At 38.1% G+C, this 17,645-nt stretch overlaps 1 protein-coding gene and 1 pseudogene across 1 annotated transcript; both read left to right on the plus strand.

Annotated features, from left to right (window-relative positions):
- Window positions 1–331: 331 nt before the first annotated feature.
- On the plus strand, window positions 332–1,270 carry LOC114034091 (olfactory receptor 480-like). Its single transcript, XM_027849696.1, has one exon. It carries the CDS (start codon window positions 332–334, stop codon window positions 1,268–1,270), a length of 939 nt encoding a protein of 312 aa, XP_027705497.1.
- A 9,025-nt stretch (window positions 1,271–10,295) lies between these two features.
- Window positions 10,296–11,227, plus strand: LOC114034075 (annotated as a pseudogene).
- The last annotated feature ends 6,418 nt before the right edge of the window (window positions 11,228–17,645 follow it).

Consider the following 17,645-nt stretch of genomic DNA (forward strand, 5'->3'; position numbering starts at 1 on the left):
GCATATAGTTAAAAAAATTGTTGTAAATTCAACTATTCTCTTCACTCTTACAGAATTTTTCATACTGTCAAAATGATAAAATTCCCAAATCATGTAGTATGGTTGAACCATGGGGAAAAATTTGGAGGAAGTAAATTTGTTTAATCTCTGCTTTGATTGTGGTACACTGCCATGATGCACAGGACACAAGAATGGGAGTAAGGCAGTAGGAGTGGCATGTAGGAGGTGGTCAGTGAATGTTTCCTGAAGACATAAATAGACATATCCAAATCTTAGTCCTCTAATTTTAATCTCCTTTTCTTCTGCTTAATAGGTACTCTTACCAAGATAGATGTCTGGCAATAACTGCACTGCTGTGACTGAATTCATTCTTTTGGGGTTGGCAGATGATTCAACCTTTTGTGTCATCCTCTTTGTGATATTTCTGGGTGTCTATGCTGTCACCTTAGTTGGTAACCTTAGCATAATCACATTGATCAGAAATAGCTCCCAACTTGGCACCCCAATGTACCTTTTCCTTAGTCACTTGGCTTTTGTAGACACTGCATATTCCTCATCTGTCACACCTGTTATGCTCAAGAACTTCCTTGTGGACAAAACAACAATCTCCCTTGGAGGCTGTGTGGCCCAGATGTTCTGTGGAGCCACCTTTGGGACAGCTGAGTGCTTTCTGCTGGCTGTGATGGCCTATGATCGGTATGTGGCCATCTGTAGCCCTCTGTTCTACTCCACTAACATGTCTGCAAGGGTCTGCACTGTGTTACTCATCACATCCTACCTAGGTAGTTGCATGAATGCTTGGATCTTCACTGGTTGCTTATTGGATCGGTCTTTCTGTGGATCCAACAAAATCAACCATTTTTTCTGTGATTATTCACCACTTTTGAAGCTTTCCTATTCCCAAGATGATCTTGCTGAAATTCTTCCTTCTGCATCTACTGGGTCAGTAATTATGGTCACAGTGCTAATTATCATAGTCTCTTATGTATATATCCTCTTCTCTGTCCTGAAGATAAGGTCCACTGAGGGGAGATCCAAAGCTTTCTCAACTTGCACCTCCCACCTCACTGCAGTCACTCTCTTCTATGGCACCCTTACATTCATTTATGTGATGCCTAAGTCCAGCTATTCCACTGATATGAATAAAGTCATGTCTGTTTTCTACATCGTAATGATCCCCATGTTGAACCCATTGATCTACAGTCTAAGGAACAATGAAGTAAAAGGGGCACTGAGAAAACTAATGAGTAAAAAACACTTTTTTTCATGAATTTAACTCCATACAAAAAGTATTTATTCAGTATACTCTATGTCCCAGGCACTTCATAAGGTTTGGGGGATGCAAAAAAAAAAAAATGAAACTGTTTTTTTCTGAAGAGGATCTAATGTTTTACCAATATACTGGTTAGGATTAAGTGATACCATTAAATGGGTTTTAGGAAAAGTATATTTTCATTTTTATGGATTAAATTTGTGATTTTAAATATTGATTGCAAAGCTCTGAAAATCAATGTGTTCCATAAACATGAACTTCCAACCTTTGTAAATGAGTAGGGAGAAGTCTCTCATTGCTCTTCTTTGGGTCCATGATTGTTCTCTGGAATCTTGCAACACTCATTTTGTATTGATTTGTTGGGGCTGTTCTTTCCATTTACATTGTTATGTTCATTGCATGTGTTGTGTTGTTGGCTCTGCTATCATCACTCTGTAATAGATAATTTAAATCATTCCTATGTCTCTGTATCAATCATATTTATTGTTTCTTACAGCAAATTATATTCCATTATATTCATGTGTCACAAGTTGTTTAGCTATTCCCCAATCACTGGTCATCTGCTGTGATAAATGAAAAGTCTGAGAGACATAGTTTCTGGATATTTAATAATCAATTTATTATGCCTAGTAAATAATAAATAAAATGATATAAGTGGCACTCTTGGAAACCAAAGATGCCTCTTGGAGAACATTGAATGCTTAAAAATCCTTTGGAAAAGGGGATGTACCTGAGGGTGGACATCAACTCTGATTGGTTAACATTCAATGAGAGGGTCAATATTTAACATATTAATGGGGAGAGGCAAAAAGTCTTCAGCTCTTTCTGCTGAGAACATGACCTGATCATGAGACTCAACCACCTCTAGCAGTCTGGATAAAAGAAATCATCTCTACCCAGATCACTCTGGCTGGTTTTCCCCTTCATAAGCTGGCTTACCCTAAATTCTAATGGAAGGTTGCAAGGACAGGTATTTAATATACTCAGGGCAAGTTCTCACCTAAACTGGATTCTGTTTGTAAGGACTTCTAGCTGGGTGGGGTTCCATCCAAGATCAAAAGCATGTACCGAAGGATTTGGGCAATCTAGTCCATCAGCAGTGTCCTTTAGAGACTGGCTGAATAACCTGCAGGGGTTGATATGTGAATGAGGAAATAGAAAGAGAAAACCTTAATCTTAAGTAATAATAGGTTAGTAATGTAAGAGAAAAATAATCATTTCTCCCCCTGATTTGTTTCCAGTTCTTTGCTACCACAAAAGTGGTGCTATAAATATTTTGGCATATGCAGGGAATTTCTTTTTATTAAGGACTACCTTTGTGGCATAACACACCTGTAAAAATATGTTCTTTTTTCTACATAATAACTCTTTGTGAGGGGTGAAGAGGGAGAGAGACCAGAAGAAATTTAGATCATGTAAAAACAAAGGATATCAATAAAGAATCATTTAAAAAATAAAAATCTTCACAAGCTGACTGTTGCCTACCTTTTGTGTCTTACACTACTTCCATCCATGCAATGTACAATCTAGCTGCACTGGACTATTTGCCTTTCCCCACATCTGACACTTCATTTTCTCATCCTTAATCTATCCCTGTTTGGCCCTCATCTTTCTAATGTGGACACTGATAGTCTTCTCCAGCTACTCCCCTCCACCAAATGAGACTTGCCCTTTAGTCGCCACCCTTGGCTCCATCATTTTAGAAGGCTCTTACAAAGCATGAGCAGAATAGAGAAGGCCATGTGCTGTGCTATGTAAGCTTGTCAAATCCTTCACCAGACAGAAATTATTGTTAGGCTCATGTTTGTCGAAGGATAAATCTGGATTCATGCTTTTTTACTCCACTTTGGGAAGTTATAGAATATAAATCAACAGGAGCCTTTTAACTAAATTCAGAGTTCCCAGGCAGGGAGATCCTGCTATTTTCCAACACTATATTTTTTGTAACATTTTTTATGTAGCTTCCTACTGCCTCTCCCTATCACATCCTATTCCCAATAATGAAACATATATGAACTGGAAATTGCTATGGTCAACCATACTTTTAGCTGATGCTATATTGCAATGCTAATTAAACAAAAATATAAATAAACTAGAGAAAAGAAAGAAACTTTTGAGTTAATATAGGCTTTCCCAAACTGGGAGAGACAATTGAAGAAGTGGTTAATCACCATTATCAATTGTGCTTCATGGAAGAGAAACAATGACTGGTGTTTCCAGACAGGATTCTCAGGCTGCTCCTTGGACCAAAATGGATGGAGCTCTAGTTGCTGTTCAAATGCTGCCCCCTCCACCACCAGACCTGTTCCAGTCACTCTTGAAATGCTTGTGCACTGTGGCCAAACCCACCCTCTCACCTGTACACATCTTGCTTTTCACAAAATTTTCCTATGGGAAGAAGAAAGGGAAAAGTGAAGAGGACCCAGTCTCTTTCAAGCATAGTCCCTCTGTAGTCAGTGGATAAAACCAAACTGAGGATCCTTTGGTAAGGTGGCTGCTGCAAATGCAAAATATCTGAGGTCTGTTTGGTCCTTTCTGGTTCTGCAGTGATGATGGGAAGGGAACATGAAAGGGAGAAAAGGGTTGTAAGACTCATAAAGTTTTAGATTTTAATAAATATAGTGGGGTGAGGATACAATCCCCCACATTGAAGAGGCTGCTTCCTGAATGGCATGCTGACATGTAGTGAAAATGCCTTGAAGACATTTAGAGCAAGTAGAGATATTCTATGAATGGTTTTCATATCCACATGGTAAAGAGGAGCCTCTTTGGCCATGGAATTGGAAGTGAGGTGTATTTGAAAAGGACATTAATCTACTAGAAATAAATGAACTGGATAGGTTATTAATTAAAGTGGAAAGTAAGAGTAAAAATTTTGAGAAAGCAACAAAATCAGATGATTATGTAATTGATACTGTGATACTTTAAAAATATAGTTTAGGATTTCTCAGGAGCTCTTGGAATTTCTTAATTATGCCAACAATAGAATTGCTAACCTACATTGCAGAAACTTGAATGATTATAGAACCAAAATGAATCAGGTGATGTGATGAGGACCAATTTTCATACCTGGTCATCATTGTCACAATGCCAATTACTACATATTGATCCCAGAACAATTTTTGAGAGTTTCCATAGCAGATCATACTTACTAGTTTGATTATATTGCTACCCAATGTTTTTGGATTTTTTCCATTTAAAAAAAAATCCTGGGGGCAGCTAAGTGGTGCAGTGACAGAGCACTGGCCCTGGAGTCAGGAGGACCCAAGTTCAAATCCAGCCTCAGACAAGACACTTGATGCTTACTAGCTGTGTGACCCTGGGCAAGCAACTTAACCCCAGTTGCCTCACCAAAAAAAATCCTGGATAAACACAGACAAAGAAAAAATTAATGAAGGCCCCTGAGAATTTAGAGAACTTCTCAAACAACTCATCTCTGTGCTAGCAATTTTCTCAATCCCAGTGGATTTCAAATGGCATTTTGATGATGTCAGCTACATTTGACGTCAAGGTGCTCAAGGGTTTAAATCCCAAATGCTATAAAACCAAACATAAACATTTCCTCACTGTGGAAAGATAGTTCCTTGGAGTCTAAAGTCATCATCTTCTTCTATCAATAGATACCACTGCTGTTCTTGGTTTTGCTGTAAAAATACTTAGATCTGATTTTTGATTTATAGTTCAGTTCAGGAGGGCCTGTCTATTCCTCTTCCTATTGATATGTCAAACTTTATACTGATTTCAGTTTTGCATAGGGCCTCAAACTCCCCATTCTTCTGTTTTAATGAGTAGGATTCATTCTTGATTTGGGTCTTCATGTATCTGGTCCCTTATAGGTCATATAAAGTCAAAGATTTCTAAGAGAAGTGTATGCATGAAACATTATTACAACATATTAGTAAGTAAATGTTTTCTTCCATAGGCCGTATCATACATCCTGAAACATCACTACAAACAGTAAGTACGTGATAGACCATGATTAGATAAGAATACCTTTGGTAAAGATCTCTGTGTATTTAAAGGTACATTTGTTTCATTTATTATTTCCTCCCCCTCTCCACTTCTCAGACTGAGGCTTCAGCTGGGGGAATTTTACTGATATATTCATTGGTTGATACAGAGGAAAGAGAATTGGACTTGAAGTTAGGAGAGCTGGATTTGAGTCTTACTGGCTCTGCCTCTGATTGTGAGTAAGTGACTACACCTCTGTAATCCTCAGTTATCTCATCTGTAAAATGAGAATAATAATATTTTCCCCTAAAAATTGTGGGAGGAAAGTAATTTATGAAATTTAAATTGTGTCATTGAGTTTTTCTGGTATCTGTTTATTATGATTATTTTACCAATATAAACGAGACTTAAAGTTTTTGAAAGTGAGTTGATGCCTTCCATTCAATGGATATTTTTCTCTGCCCAGTATGCACAGAGCTTTGTCCAAGGAATTGGGGATAGAAAGGGAAAAAATGCAAAATATTCCTTACATTCATGGAGCTTACATTCTATTGGAGACAAAGGGATAAAATATTTATACAGATAAGTAAATATATGATTAGTTGAGGAGGGACAGTTTTAGAAACTAGGCTTTCCATAAGGGTGACCCACTTGCAGGACCACAAAGGAAGCTTGAGATTTTAAGAAGCAGAGATAAGGTAGGGTATTTGGAATGTGGAGGATGTCCTATGAAGAGAGACAGAGATAGAGATAGAATTCTGAATCTGGGGTAATAGTAGTAGGCCTGTTGGGCTGGAATATAGAGTGCATGTCTGAGAACAAGGTGAAATAAATCTGAAGAGTTAGGCTGGATTCAAATTGTGCATGACTCTAAATATCAAGGTTAAGAATTGTTATTTTCTCCCCAAACAATAAGGGATCTCTTAAAGGCTTGGGTAAGCAAGTGACATGATTAGCCATGTGCTTTACATTTTTGTAGGTTTTTAGAGGATAGTTTAGAGGAAGGAGAGACTGAACTTCTAATTGAGAGGTTCTTGCAATAATCCAAGTGAAAGGAGATGAAACCTGATTTAGGTCGATGGCTATTTAAGTGACCTTGAGAGGATATGAGATATATGTTGTAGATGAGGAATTGGAAAGACTTGGCAGCTGAGTGGCTAGGAAATGGAAGATGGAGAGAAAAATAGGGATTGATTTCAGGATCACAGATGAAGTTTCTTGGAAGGATGATGAGACCTACAATAGAGAAACAATTATTATAGTTAAGTGGTTTTAGGTTGAATGTTTGGGATGAGATGATTTTTCTTTTGAACTTGTTGAGTTTCAAATGCTTTGGGGACATCTAGTTACAAATATCCAACTATCAGTGATTTGTGGATTCAGTTCAGGGCTATATTTATTTACATAACATTCATTTGGATGGAGATGTTAATGGCAGTGGAAGCTAACGGATTCATTGAGAAAGTATAGAAAAAAAGGAGAGGGTCTAGGACAGACCTGGGGGAACATTTATGATTAGGAGACAGCACAGGGTTAATAATATGCAAAGGAGACTGAGAAGGAAAGGTCAGACAGGTAGGGAGAATACTAGTACCAGGAGGATCAGTGTCCTGAAAATCATGAGGAAAAAGTATCCAGCAAGAGTAGGTGGTCCATTGTGTCACCTGCTGCAGAAAGTGCAAGAATCAATCAATCAACAAATGTTTAATAAGGGCTTACTATTTTTTAGCCACTTTCTGAATGCTAATGATACAAATACAATGTTTGCAAAAGTCCCTATCATCTATGAATTTAAATGAATATTACAAAAATATTAAAATTTAGAAATCATTTTATTTGTATGTATATATATAGATATAGATAGATAGAGGGTACAGGGTGAGTTGAAAATGAAGGGGTCACAATAAAATTAAGGGGTGAGAGAGGAATATACTAGGAGAAGGAGAAAGGGAGAGGTAGAATGGGGTAAATTATCCCACAAAAAAAAAACAGAAAAGAAAAGGCTCTTACAATGGAGGGGAAACGGGGGAAGGTGAGACAGAATGAGTGAATCTTATTCTCGTAGGATTTGACTTAAGGAGGGAATAACATACATACTCAATTAGGTGTGGAAATCTGTCTTACCCTACAGGAAAATAGGGGGGGAAGGAGACAAGATAGTAGGGGAATGATAGGGAGGAGGGCAGATTGGTAAAGGGAGTAATCAGAAGCAAATACTTCTGAGGAGGTAAAGGGTCAAAAGAAAGAATGGGATAAATGGGTGGGTGGGATAGGATTAAGAAAAATAGAGTTAGTTTTTCACAGCATGTCTACTATGGAAGTGTTTTGCATAACTACACATATATAACCTATATTTAGTTGGTTGCTTTATCAATGAGGGTGGGTGGGGAGGGAGGAAGGGAGAAAATTTGGAACCCAAAGTTTTAAAAACACATGTTTAAAAAAATGTTTTCACATGCAACCGGGAAATAAGAAATACAGGAAATGGGGTACAGAAATGCATCCTGCCCTACAGGAAAATTGAAGGGGAAGGGGATAAGAGAAGGGGGGCAGAGATAGAAGGGAAGACAGACTAGGAGAAGGGGTATTTAGAATGCATACCATCTTGGGGTGGGGGGAGGGGCAAGATGGGGTGAAAATTTGGAACTCAAAATCTTGTGGAAGTAAATGTTGAAAACAAAAAAATAAATAAAAATTACCATTAAAAATAAATAAATAAATAGATAAGTAAATAAATAAATAAATGAAGGAAGAAAGTGTTGATAATTTTGCAGATTATGGTTGTAGTGGAGTGATGATGTCAGAAAGCAGATTAAAATGTTTTAACAAGTGAGTAGAGGAAGTGGAGTCAAAAACGTAGATTTTCCCACCTGAGAGCTGACAAGGAAAGAGGAGATGTGGTACAATAGCCTGAAAGACTATCAGGATCAAATGAAAGGTTTTAAAGGATTGGACAGATCTCACCAAATCTATAGGAAGAAGGGGAAAAGCCTATAGATAAAACATTTAAAGCTTACAGGGTAGTTTTCAATGGGAGAAGTTTAAGGTTGAGATAGGATGGATGGGATCAATAGAACAAATTGAAGAATTGGCCCTGGAGAAAAGAAGGACTCTCTCTCTTTCAGAGATTGCTGCAAAGACAATAGGGGGATGATATTGATGAATACTGAGTTGTAGAAGAGGAAAGAAAAGGGATCACAGGGACAGTCTTTCTTTTGTCATAAAAGTGGGTTCCAAAGTCCTCTCTTGAGAGGAGAGTGGGAAGCAGAAGGTGTTGAAAAATTGCCTCATCACTCTACACATTTTTATTTAGCTAAGGCATTCATTCTATTTCTTGTCATCAAAAGAAAGAGTGGAACCATAGAGCCATAAATGAGTGTTATAGTCAGAGTCTTCTCTGAGTTGAACACTATCTCAATATTTTGTATCATTTTTTAGTAGCCTGAGAAGAGAAAAAAAATGAGTTCAGAGTTGGGAGTAATAAGAATATTTCAGGAAAAAGTAATATTTAAAACAATTTCTTGCATTTGGAATTTAACAAGTACATACTAATGTAAACATTTCATTATAATTTGGTCTTTAAAAGAAATGTCACATACATATGTATATGTATGTGTATATATATATGCATATATACATACATGTATACGCGGATGTAAAATTGTACTTCCTTTTTCCTCTTGGGTATCTTGAAAATGTTTTATTCTTGTTCCTTTCATCCACTCATGTCTATCACTATGCAGTCAGCTACTTCTCTTGCCACTCACAGTGGAAGCCCTCTCTTGTAAGAGATCTGTATAGTCAAGGAAACTAAATCAAAGAATTCACCATGGCTGAGGATACAGGTCTCATTCTGCACCTCTAGTCCATCACATTTCTGCCGAGAAGTGGTGGATGATATTTCCTCATCAGTCTTATGATGAGATGATTTGCTGCTATTTTGTTGCAAGTTCTGAAATCTTTCAAGTGGTTTAACCTCTCGTGATTATTGTGGTTATCATATAATTTGTTATTCTAGTTCTACTTAGTTCATTCTGCATTAGTTAGTGAAAGTGTTTTCATATTACTCCAAATCAGTGTTATTCTTCACTTCTTATGACACATAAATTGCCACTGTTTTTCTATACTAGAATTTGCTCAGCTATTCTGAAATTGAAAGACCTGACAGGTAAACAGGAAATGGTGACAACAGTTGAGCAAGTGTTTTCCATTGTTTTACCTGGAAACAGCAGCATTTCCATGGAAAATTTTCAGTAGTCCTTCAGGCTAGCAATATCTAGCTTAATGATTCCTCTTTGCAGAAATGCCAACTTTTAGGAGAAAAATACAGAGAAGTGAGGCAACAAGGTAGTGCAGTGGATAGAGAGGTGGCCCTGGATTCAGTAGGACCTGAGTTCAAATCCATCCTTAGACACTTGATGCTAACTGTGTGACTTTGGGCAAGTCACAATCCCAAGTAGGTCATGAAAAAAACATATTGAGAAGACTCAGAGTTGAGATTCTTCTTCTCTTGTGATTATAGAACATAAGGTTTATATTAGCAACCAGAATTTTCCTCACAATCATGTAGTCCGATGTGGATAACATCTTCTGATGTGGAAAGTGGTCCTGTGAGAGATGAAGGAGCATAGAGCAGACTCTGTTTCATTGGAAGGGAATAACAATGCTGGTTAGTTGGCAGAACAGCATTTACACATTTGGATACAGTCTCTGTATATAGTTAAGAAAGGTACAATATGATCAAATATCATATGATTATGATGTGATTAAATAATCCTCTTCACTCTTATAGCCTTTTCGCACATTCTCACAATGGCAAAGTTGGCCAATCACACAGTATTGTTGGTCCAGGGAAAAATTTGGAAGCAACAAGAATATATTCATCTCTCCTTTTCTTATGGGCGCATTGCCATGATGAACAGGAGCAAAGTAGGAGAGCATGATAGTAGGATGGGCATGTAGGAGGTGACCAGTGAATGTTTCCTCAATACAGCAGTAGACCTATCCAAATCTTAGTCCTGAATTCTATTTTAATCTTCTTTTCTTCTAAAAGGCTCTCTTTCCAGGATGGATGTCTGGCAATAACTGCACTGCTGTGACTGAATTCATTCTTTTGGGCTTAACAGATGATCCAACCCTTCATGTCATCCTCTTTGTGATATTTCTAGGTGTCTATGCTGTCACCTTAGTTGGTAACCTTAGCATAATCACATTGATCAGAAATAGCTCTCAGCTTCACACTCCAATGTACCTTTTCCTCAGCCATTTGGCATTTGTGGATATTGGATATTCCTCATCTGTCACACCTGTTATGCTCAAAAACTTCCTTGTGGACAAAACTATAATGTGTCCTGAAGGCTGTGTGGCCCAACTGTTCTTTGCAATCAGCTTTGGGAGGGCTGAGTGCTCCCTGCTGGCTGTGATGGCCTATGATAGGTATATGGCCATCTGTAACCCTTTACTCCACCAACACATCTGCTAGGGTCTGCATGCTGTTCCTCATCACATCCTACCTGGGTGGTTGTATAAATGCATTGATCTTCATTGGTTCCTTATTGAATCTGTCCTTCTGTGGACCCAATAAGATCAATCACTTTTTTGTGACTATTTACCACTTTTGAAGCTTTCCTACTCCCAAGATGATGTTGCTGAAATTCTTTCTTCTGCCTCTGCTGGGTCAATAATTATGATCACAGTGTTAATCATCATAATCTCTTATGTATACCTCCTCTTCTCCATCCTGAAGATAAGGTCCACTGTGGGGAGATCCAAAGCTTTCTCAACTTGCACCTCCCACCTCACAGCAGGCATTTTCTTCTAAGGCACCATTACATTCATTTATGTGATGCCTAAGTCCAGTTACTCAACAGATAAAAATAAAGTGGCATCTGTTTCTACATGGTAATGATTCCCATGTTGAACCTCCTGATTTACAGTATAAAGAACAATGAAGTAAAAGGTGCCTTGCAAAAAATGTTGCTTAGGAAATATCCTTTTTCATGAATTCAACTCAATACAACACGTATTTATGAAGTACATACTTTTTCTCAGGCACTGTGATGTTTCAGTGAAACAAAAAAAAAATGAAAAATTCCCGTCCTTTAATATTCCTTTATTATTTTGCTGATATAATGGCTAAGATTAAGTGATACTAACAACTCTGTTTTAGAAAAGATACATTTTCTTTTTGATGGGTTACATTTGTGAATTTAAATGTTAATTGCAAAGGTCTAAAAATACATGCAATGTTCCACAAACATGGATCTCCTCCTTCTGGAAAGGTGTATGGAGAAGTGCCTTATTCCTCTTCTTTGGGTCCATGATTATTTTTTTAGAATCTTGCAACACTCATCTTCTATTGATTGATTGGGGCGGTTCCTTCCATTTACATTGTTATGTTCATTGTGTGTGTGTTGTGTTCTTTGCTCTACTATCGGGACTCTGTAACAGAACAAGTTAATCATTGCTATGTTCCTATATTAATCATAGCTGTTATATCTTACAGAATAATCATATTCTATTGTGTTCCTGTGCCACAATTTGTTTTGCCAGTGCTCAGTCACTGGTCATATGCCATGATAAATGAAAAGTCTGAGAGATATAGTTTCTGGGTATTTAATAATCGATTGACATACTATGCCTAGTAAATAATTAATAAGATGATGTTAATGATACAATTGGAAACCAAAGGTGCCCCTTGGAGAACATTGATTGCTTAAAAATCCTTTCAAAAAGGGGATGGACCTGAGGGCGGACATCAACTCTGATTGGTTAACATTCAATGAGAGGTTGTCCATATTAATGATGAGGTGGGCAATAGTCTTCAGATCCTGCTGAGAATGTAACCTGATCATGAAACTCAGTCTCCTCTAGCAATCTGGACAAAAATATTCCTCTCTACCCAGAACACACTGGCTAGTTTTCCCCTTCATAAGTTGGCTCACCCTAAGTTCTAATGGAAGGTTTCGAAGACAAAGGCTTATATGCTAAGGGCAAGTTCTCACCTAAACGGGATTCTGTTTGTAAGGTCTTCTAGTTGGTTGGGATTCCACCCAAGATCAAAAAGTATGTATCCCAAGAATTTGGGCAATCTTATCTATCAGCAATGTCCTACAGAGACTTGCTGAATAACCTACAGGCATTGTTTTCTGAATGAGGAAACAGAACGGGAAAACCTTAATCTTAAGTAACATTTGGTTATTTACTTAAGAGAAAAATAATTATTCTTTTCCCTGCTTTCTTTCCAGTTCTTTGTTACCACAAAAGTGGTCTAGAAATATTTTGGTGTATGCAGGGAATTTCCTTTTATCAAGGACTACCTTTGTGGCATAATACACCTGTTTACATAATAACTCTATGTGAGGGATAAAGAGGGAGAGAGACTAGAAGAAATTTAGATCATGTAAAAACAAAAGATATCAATAAAGAATCATTTAAAAAATAAAAATCTTCACAACCTGGCTACTTCCTACCTTTTCACCCTTACATTTCACTCAAATTCACACAGTGTAAAGTCTAGCTGCACTGAATTATTTGCCTTTCCACACACATGACACTCTATTTTCCGCACAAACGTTACACCTGTCTCACAGGCCTGAAATGCTTTACTCCCCCCCCCCCTTTGCTGCTTATTTTCCTGTGCTTTCCTTAAGACAATTCAAATCCCACATTATGTAAGAAGCCTTTTCTGTGCAGTAGCTGGGGTGCCAGCCCTGGAGTAAATAGGATCTGAGTTCAAATCCTGTTCCAGACATTTATTACCTAGGTGATCCTGGGCAAGTCACTTATCCCCAATTGCCTCAAAAAAAAAAAGAAAGAAAAGGAAAAGAAAAAAATAGACTTTTTCCGGCCTGTCGAGCACATAGTACCTTCCTCTCTAAGATGATTTTCTCTTCACTCTGCCTATAATTTATATATAGCTGGTTATTTACACGGTGTCTCTCCCAACAGAATGTGAGCTCCTGGAAGGCAAGTACTTTTGTTTTCCTTTGTATTCCAAGTTATAGTATAGACACTGGCATAGAGTAAGCACAGAAAATCCTTATTGAGTGATCACCATCTTGGTTATTGTCGTCTAGATGCTTTCTGTGTTTTTGATATTTTCCCAAAACGAGGAGGCCTAATCTGAACATGATATTTCAAATCTGGTCTTATCAAGGCAAAATCCAATTGAGTTATCAGCTTCCTAATTTTTGTTCCTCTGCTTCTATTAGTCTTTCTGGCTGATGTCATCCACCATTCAAAAATGAGCACCTTCCCTTTGCTTGTAATTTGTTTTTTTTTCCCCCAAGCACTAGTTTAACATTTAACCTTGATTATAATTCTGTCTTTCCCATTCTGTGCTATTGTTCTACCTTTCCCCCAAAATGACATCATTTGTGACTAATCACTGTATAGTATATCTGATCATGATCACCTCATAGAATAATTTGAAATCTGAAAGTGCTAGTCCTACTTACTTTTTTTACCTCATAATTTCCCTTTTTATTGTGAGGATCACATAGTCTCTTGGGGTATTTATCCAACTCACACAAAAACACACACACAGACGCACTAATGAGTTGGGCCCATGGAGTGGGGCTCACTATATTTCCCCTCAATGCTGTAGGAGTAATCTCAATGTATTATAGTGTTGTTGTACCCCTCTTTCCATTCTGGCATGCTCTCCCCATTATTAATCTCCATTCCCAATTAATATCTATCCAATATCAACAATTGAAATAGTTTTTTGTTACCCAATATAATTTAACAAATTATCATCAATTAGCTTTACTAAGGGATATTTCCTGAAAAGTTATAGCACAGCAAGTTGGTATAAACTTATCCTGGTGGATCATTAGCATACTCTCCCCATACTACCTCAGACCCTGGGAGAGTGAGCTCAAACTTAAAGCAGTTGCTACACAGCATTGGCTCTACCAAATTCACTTGCAAATGCAGCATAACCAATGAATAGTCTCTCCTTTGCATGTAAGGGCATGGCATCTTGCCTGTGATATCAATACCCTGTTTTTTATATTTCCAAGCACTATTCAAAGCAGATCTTTAAGTCTTTCCAAATGGCTAAGTAACATCACACTGTTATTGTGTCCATTTTGCAGATGAAGAAGCTGAGGCAGAAAGAAGTTAAGTAATTTGCCCAAAGGTACATAGCTAAGAAATGTCTGGGACTGCATTTGAACTCAGGTCTTCCTGACCTCAGAACCAGCACTCAATCCACTATACCACCTAACTACCTAGATTGTAAATGTACAGTTGTAACATTTACCATAGGACTAATTGGAGGGCATATGCTTCTAAATGTTTGTAAATGGCCAGGAAAGACTCATTGCTGATCGAGTGCTATACCATGGAACCACGGACCCCTTGTCAGGTCACCCAACAAATCCAAAGCACAGAGGAGGAATGGAAAGGACTTTGATTTCGATTAGTTTTCTGAAAGCTTGCAGTTTTAAAAACACTAACTTTTAAGAAATGAAGAGTGGCAGATATGAAAAAGCTACATGTATTTGTTTTACAATTTCATATACAAAATTCATTTGAGATTTTTGTTCATAAAACAGTAATAACTGATAATGATTTTATGGTTTATAATTAAGTTTTTTCTTAAAAGGACAAGTATAAAAAACATTTACTCCTATTGAAGCCTTCCCAGTGATGGGAAAATCACTACCTCTGAAGGAAAATCATTCATGTTTTGGAGAGATCTGATTATTAGGATGTTTTTCCTCAGGTCAAGGTAAAAGCTGTTTCTGAAATTTCTACTTATTCTCTTGATTCTCTTTTCTGGAGCCACTTGAAAGCTCTTCAACTACTTGAAGAAAGCAATCATTTCCCTTCTACAAAATATCTTTTCGAAGGTACACATCCCCAATTACTCATACCCATCATCTTATGAAATGATTTTCATTCTTCTCACCAGCCTGGTCAGTCTCTCTGGGCATACTTCAGCATGTCAGTATCCTTCCTAATGTGTGGTGTCCAAGAGCTGAACATAGGACCCCAATGTGTCTTGGTCAGAGCAGACAATCAACATGACTATCCCTCTCTCTTTCCTGACTCCATGCCTACTGCATGGAATCCAGCTCCAATTCCTCATTCTAGCATGGAGGGATTCCTGGGTGCTCAAAGGATGAACCACTGCAACACATGCTTTCCAAAGCTCTCCTACACTGTAAAGCCTTCAAATATGGTGCCAGCAAGAGATCTTATTTGTATTTTGAGATCCTCCCTATCTAAATACAAAGAAGTTCATCACTAATAGACTGGCCTCCTGGGATGAAATCTCTGGCTATCACAATTCATGAAGCAAAGAAAAATGTGAAGCAGCTGGCCTGGGAAGAGTTGTATGTAGAAGGTGAAATGATTTAGCTATGCTGCAGCAGGACAGAAAAGATTAGGATTCTTAATCTATCCCTATTTGGCCCTCACCTTTCTTTTTTATTTTATTTTATTTTATTCCATTTATTTTTTATAACTGCATTAAAATATCATTGGTCTCTTTCTAATTCTATGTATTTAGTTTTATTCATTTAAAAATATGATTCTGAGAATGAATCTCTGCAGGATTCACCAGATTATTGAAAGAGAACAGGACTCTGTTGGAGAGAAAATACTCAGATAAGTAAAAGGTGTCCAGCCTCATGAAGCCCTAGCCTGTAATAGATAGTTACTTAGGTGCGACATGATAGTTGTCTTGAAATATTTGAAAGACCATTATGTGGAAGAGAGATTAAACTTGTTCTATTTGGTCCCTCAGGGCAGAATGATAAGCCCTGGGCAGAAGTTGCAAAGTTGCAAATGTTAGGCTTCATGAAAAGAAAAGCTTGCTAACAATTCTAGTGACCCCAGAGGGGGATGGGCTTCCTCAAGAGTTAGTGGGCTCCTTTCCTGTGATTCTGGTTCTTTCAAATATCATCCAAGAAGAAAACATAACTGTCTCAGCTTCTTCCAAAGTGTTCCAAACATGGGGAACCAAGATGGTGGAGTAAATAGGTAGTGCTCTCACCCTCCCCTATCAACCTCTGAAAACCCAGAAAATATCACCCCAGAAAAAACCTTGGAACAGCTGAACCAGAAGAAAGATGGGGTGCAGCATTGCAGGAGCCCATGTAGCTAGAGGAATTAATGGGAAAGGCCCCTTTTACCCTGGGGGAAGCGGAGCAGTATGAAACAGGAGTCGCCCAGGAGATTCTGGTGCCTAGGCATTCTACAGCAAATGGGTTCCCCAGTGCCCCATCAGAAATAAGGGAAGCAGCACTACAAAGGGCCCCAGGCAGATAAGCACCCGGCAGCATTGGTCTGAAAGGAGCTGAAGAAAGCAACCTAGAGGTGCCAAAAAGTTCCAGTCTTGTTGATTCCAGCCCAACACCAGGTAAGCTGTCAGAACCCTACAGCCTCCACCTGCCAACCAGGAGGAGATCCCGAAGCTCAGGTGGTCGAGCAGGCAAACACCAACAGCTGAACCTCCAAGTGTCTCAGTGAGGGTGGGGTAACTGGTGGAAACCAGCTCAGAAAACCACCAGGTGCCTCGGCATTCTACAGCAAAGAAGTCTTCCAGTGCCTCAGCAGAAATAAAGGAGGCAGCACGACAAGGGGCCCCAGGCAGATAAACACCTGGTAGCACTTATCTAAAAGGAGCTAAACAAAGCTAAAGGAAAGGAAAATTAGGCAACCCAGATTTACCTGAAAGTCCCAGCCTTGCTGATTCCAGCCCAATACCAGATAAGCTGCCAGAGCCCTACAACCTCCAATTGCCTACATAAGAGGCCCCAGCACACAAAGCCAGTGACCAACACCTAGGATCCCAACACAAGAAGCTTGGGTCAGTGCCCTCTGCTCCCCAGCAAGAGAGCTTAATCTCTTTAAAGGCCAGGGAATAAAGAAACACCATGAGCAAAAAGAAACATGATAGATTCATATTATGAGAAGAGTGAAGATCAAGACAGAAATTCTGAAGAGGACAACACTGTCATCAAACCCACACCTGCAACATCAAAAGGGAATATGAACTGGTCTGAAGTCCCAAAAGCCTTCTTAGAAGAACTCAAGAAGGATTTTAAATGTCAAATGAGAGAGGTAGAGGAGTCCTTTAAAAGTACAATTGGCCAATTGGAAAAAAGTACACTGAAGAAAACAAGTCCCTAAAACACACAATTGGCCAATTGGAAAAAAATGACAATGAAGAAAATAAATCCCTTAAAAATACAATTGACCAATTAAAGAAGAAAACACAAAAACTAACAGAAAAAAATGTTAAAAATTAGAATTGAACAAATGGAAACTAATGACTCTATGAGAGAGCAAGAATCAGTTAAACAGAAACAAAAAAATGAAAAAATAGATGAAAACATAAAATACCTCATGGGTAAAACAGCTGACTTGGAAAATTCATCCAGGAGAGACAATTTAAAAATTATAG

This window comes from Vombatus ursinus, unplaced genomic scaffold (genome assembly GCF_900497805.2).
Source record: "Vombatus ursinus unplaced genomic scaffold, bare-nosed wombat genome assembly UNPS02007883.1, whole genome shotgun sequence".
Lineage (NCBI taxonomy): Eukaryota > Metazoa > Chordata > Mammalia > Diprotodontia > Vombatidae > Vombatus > Vombatus ursinus.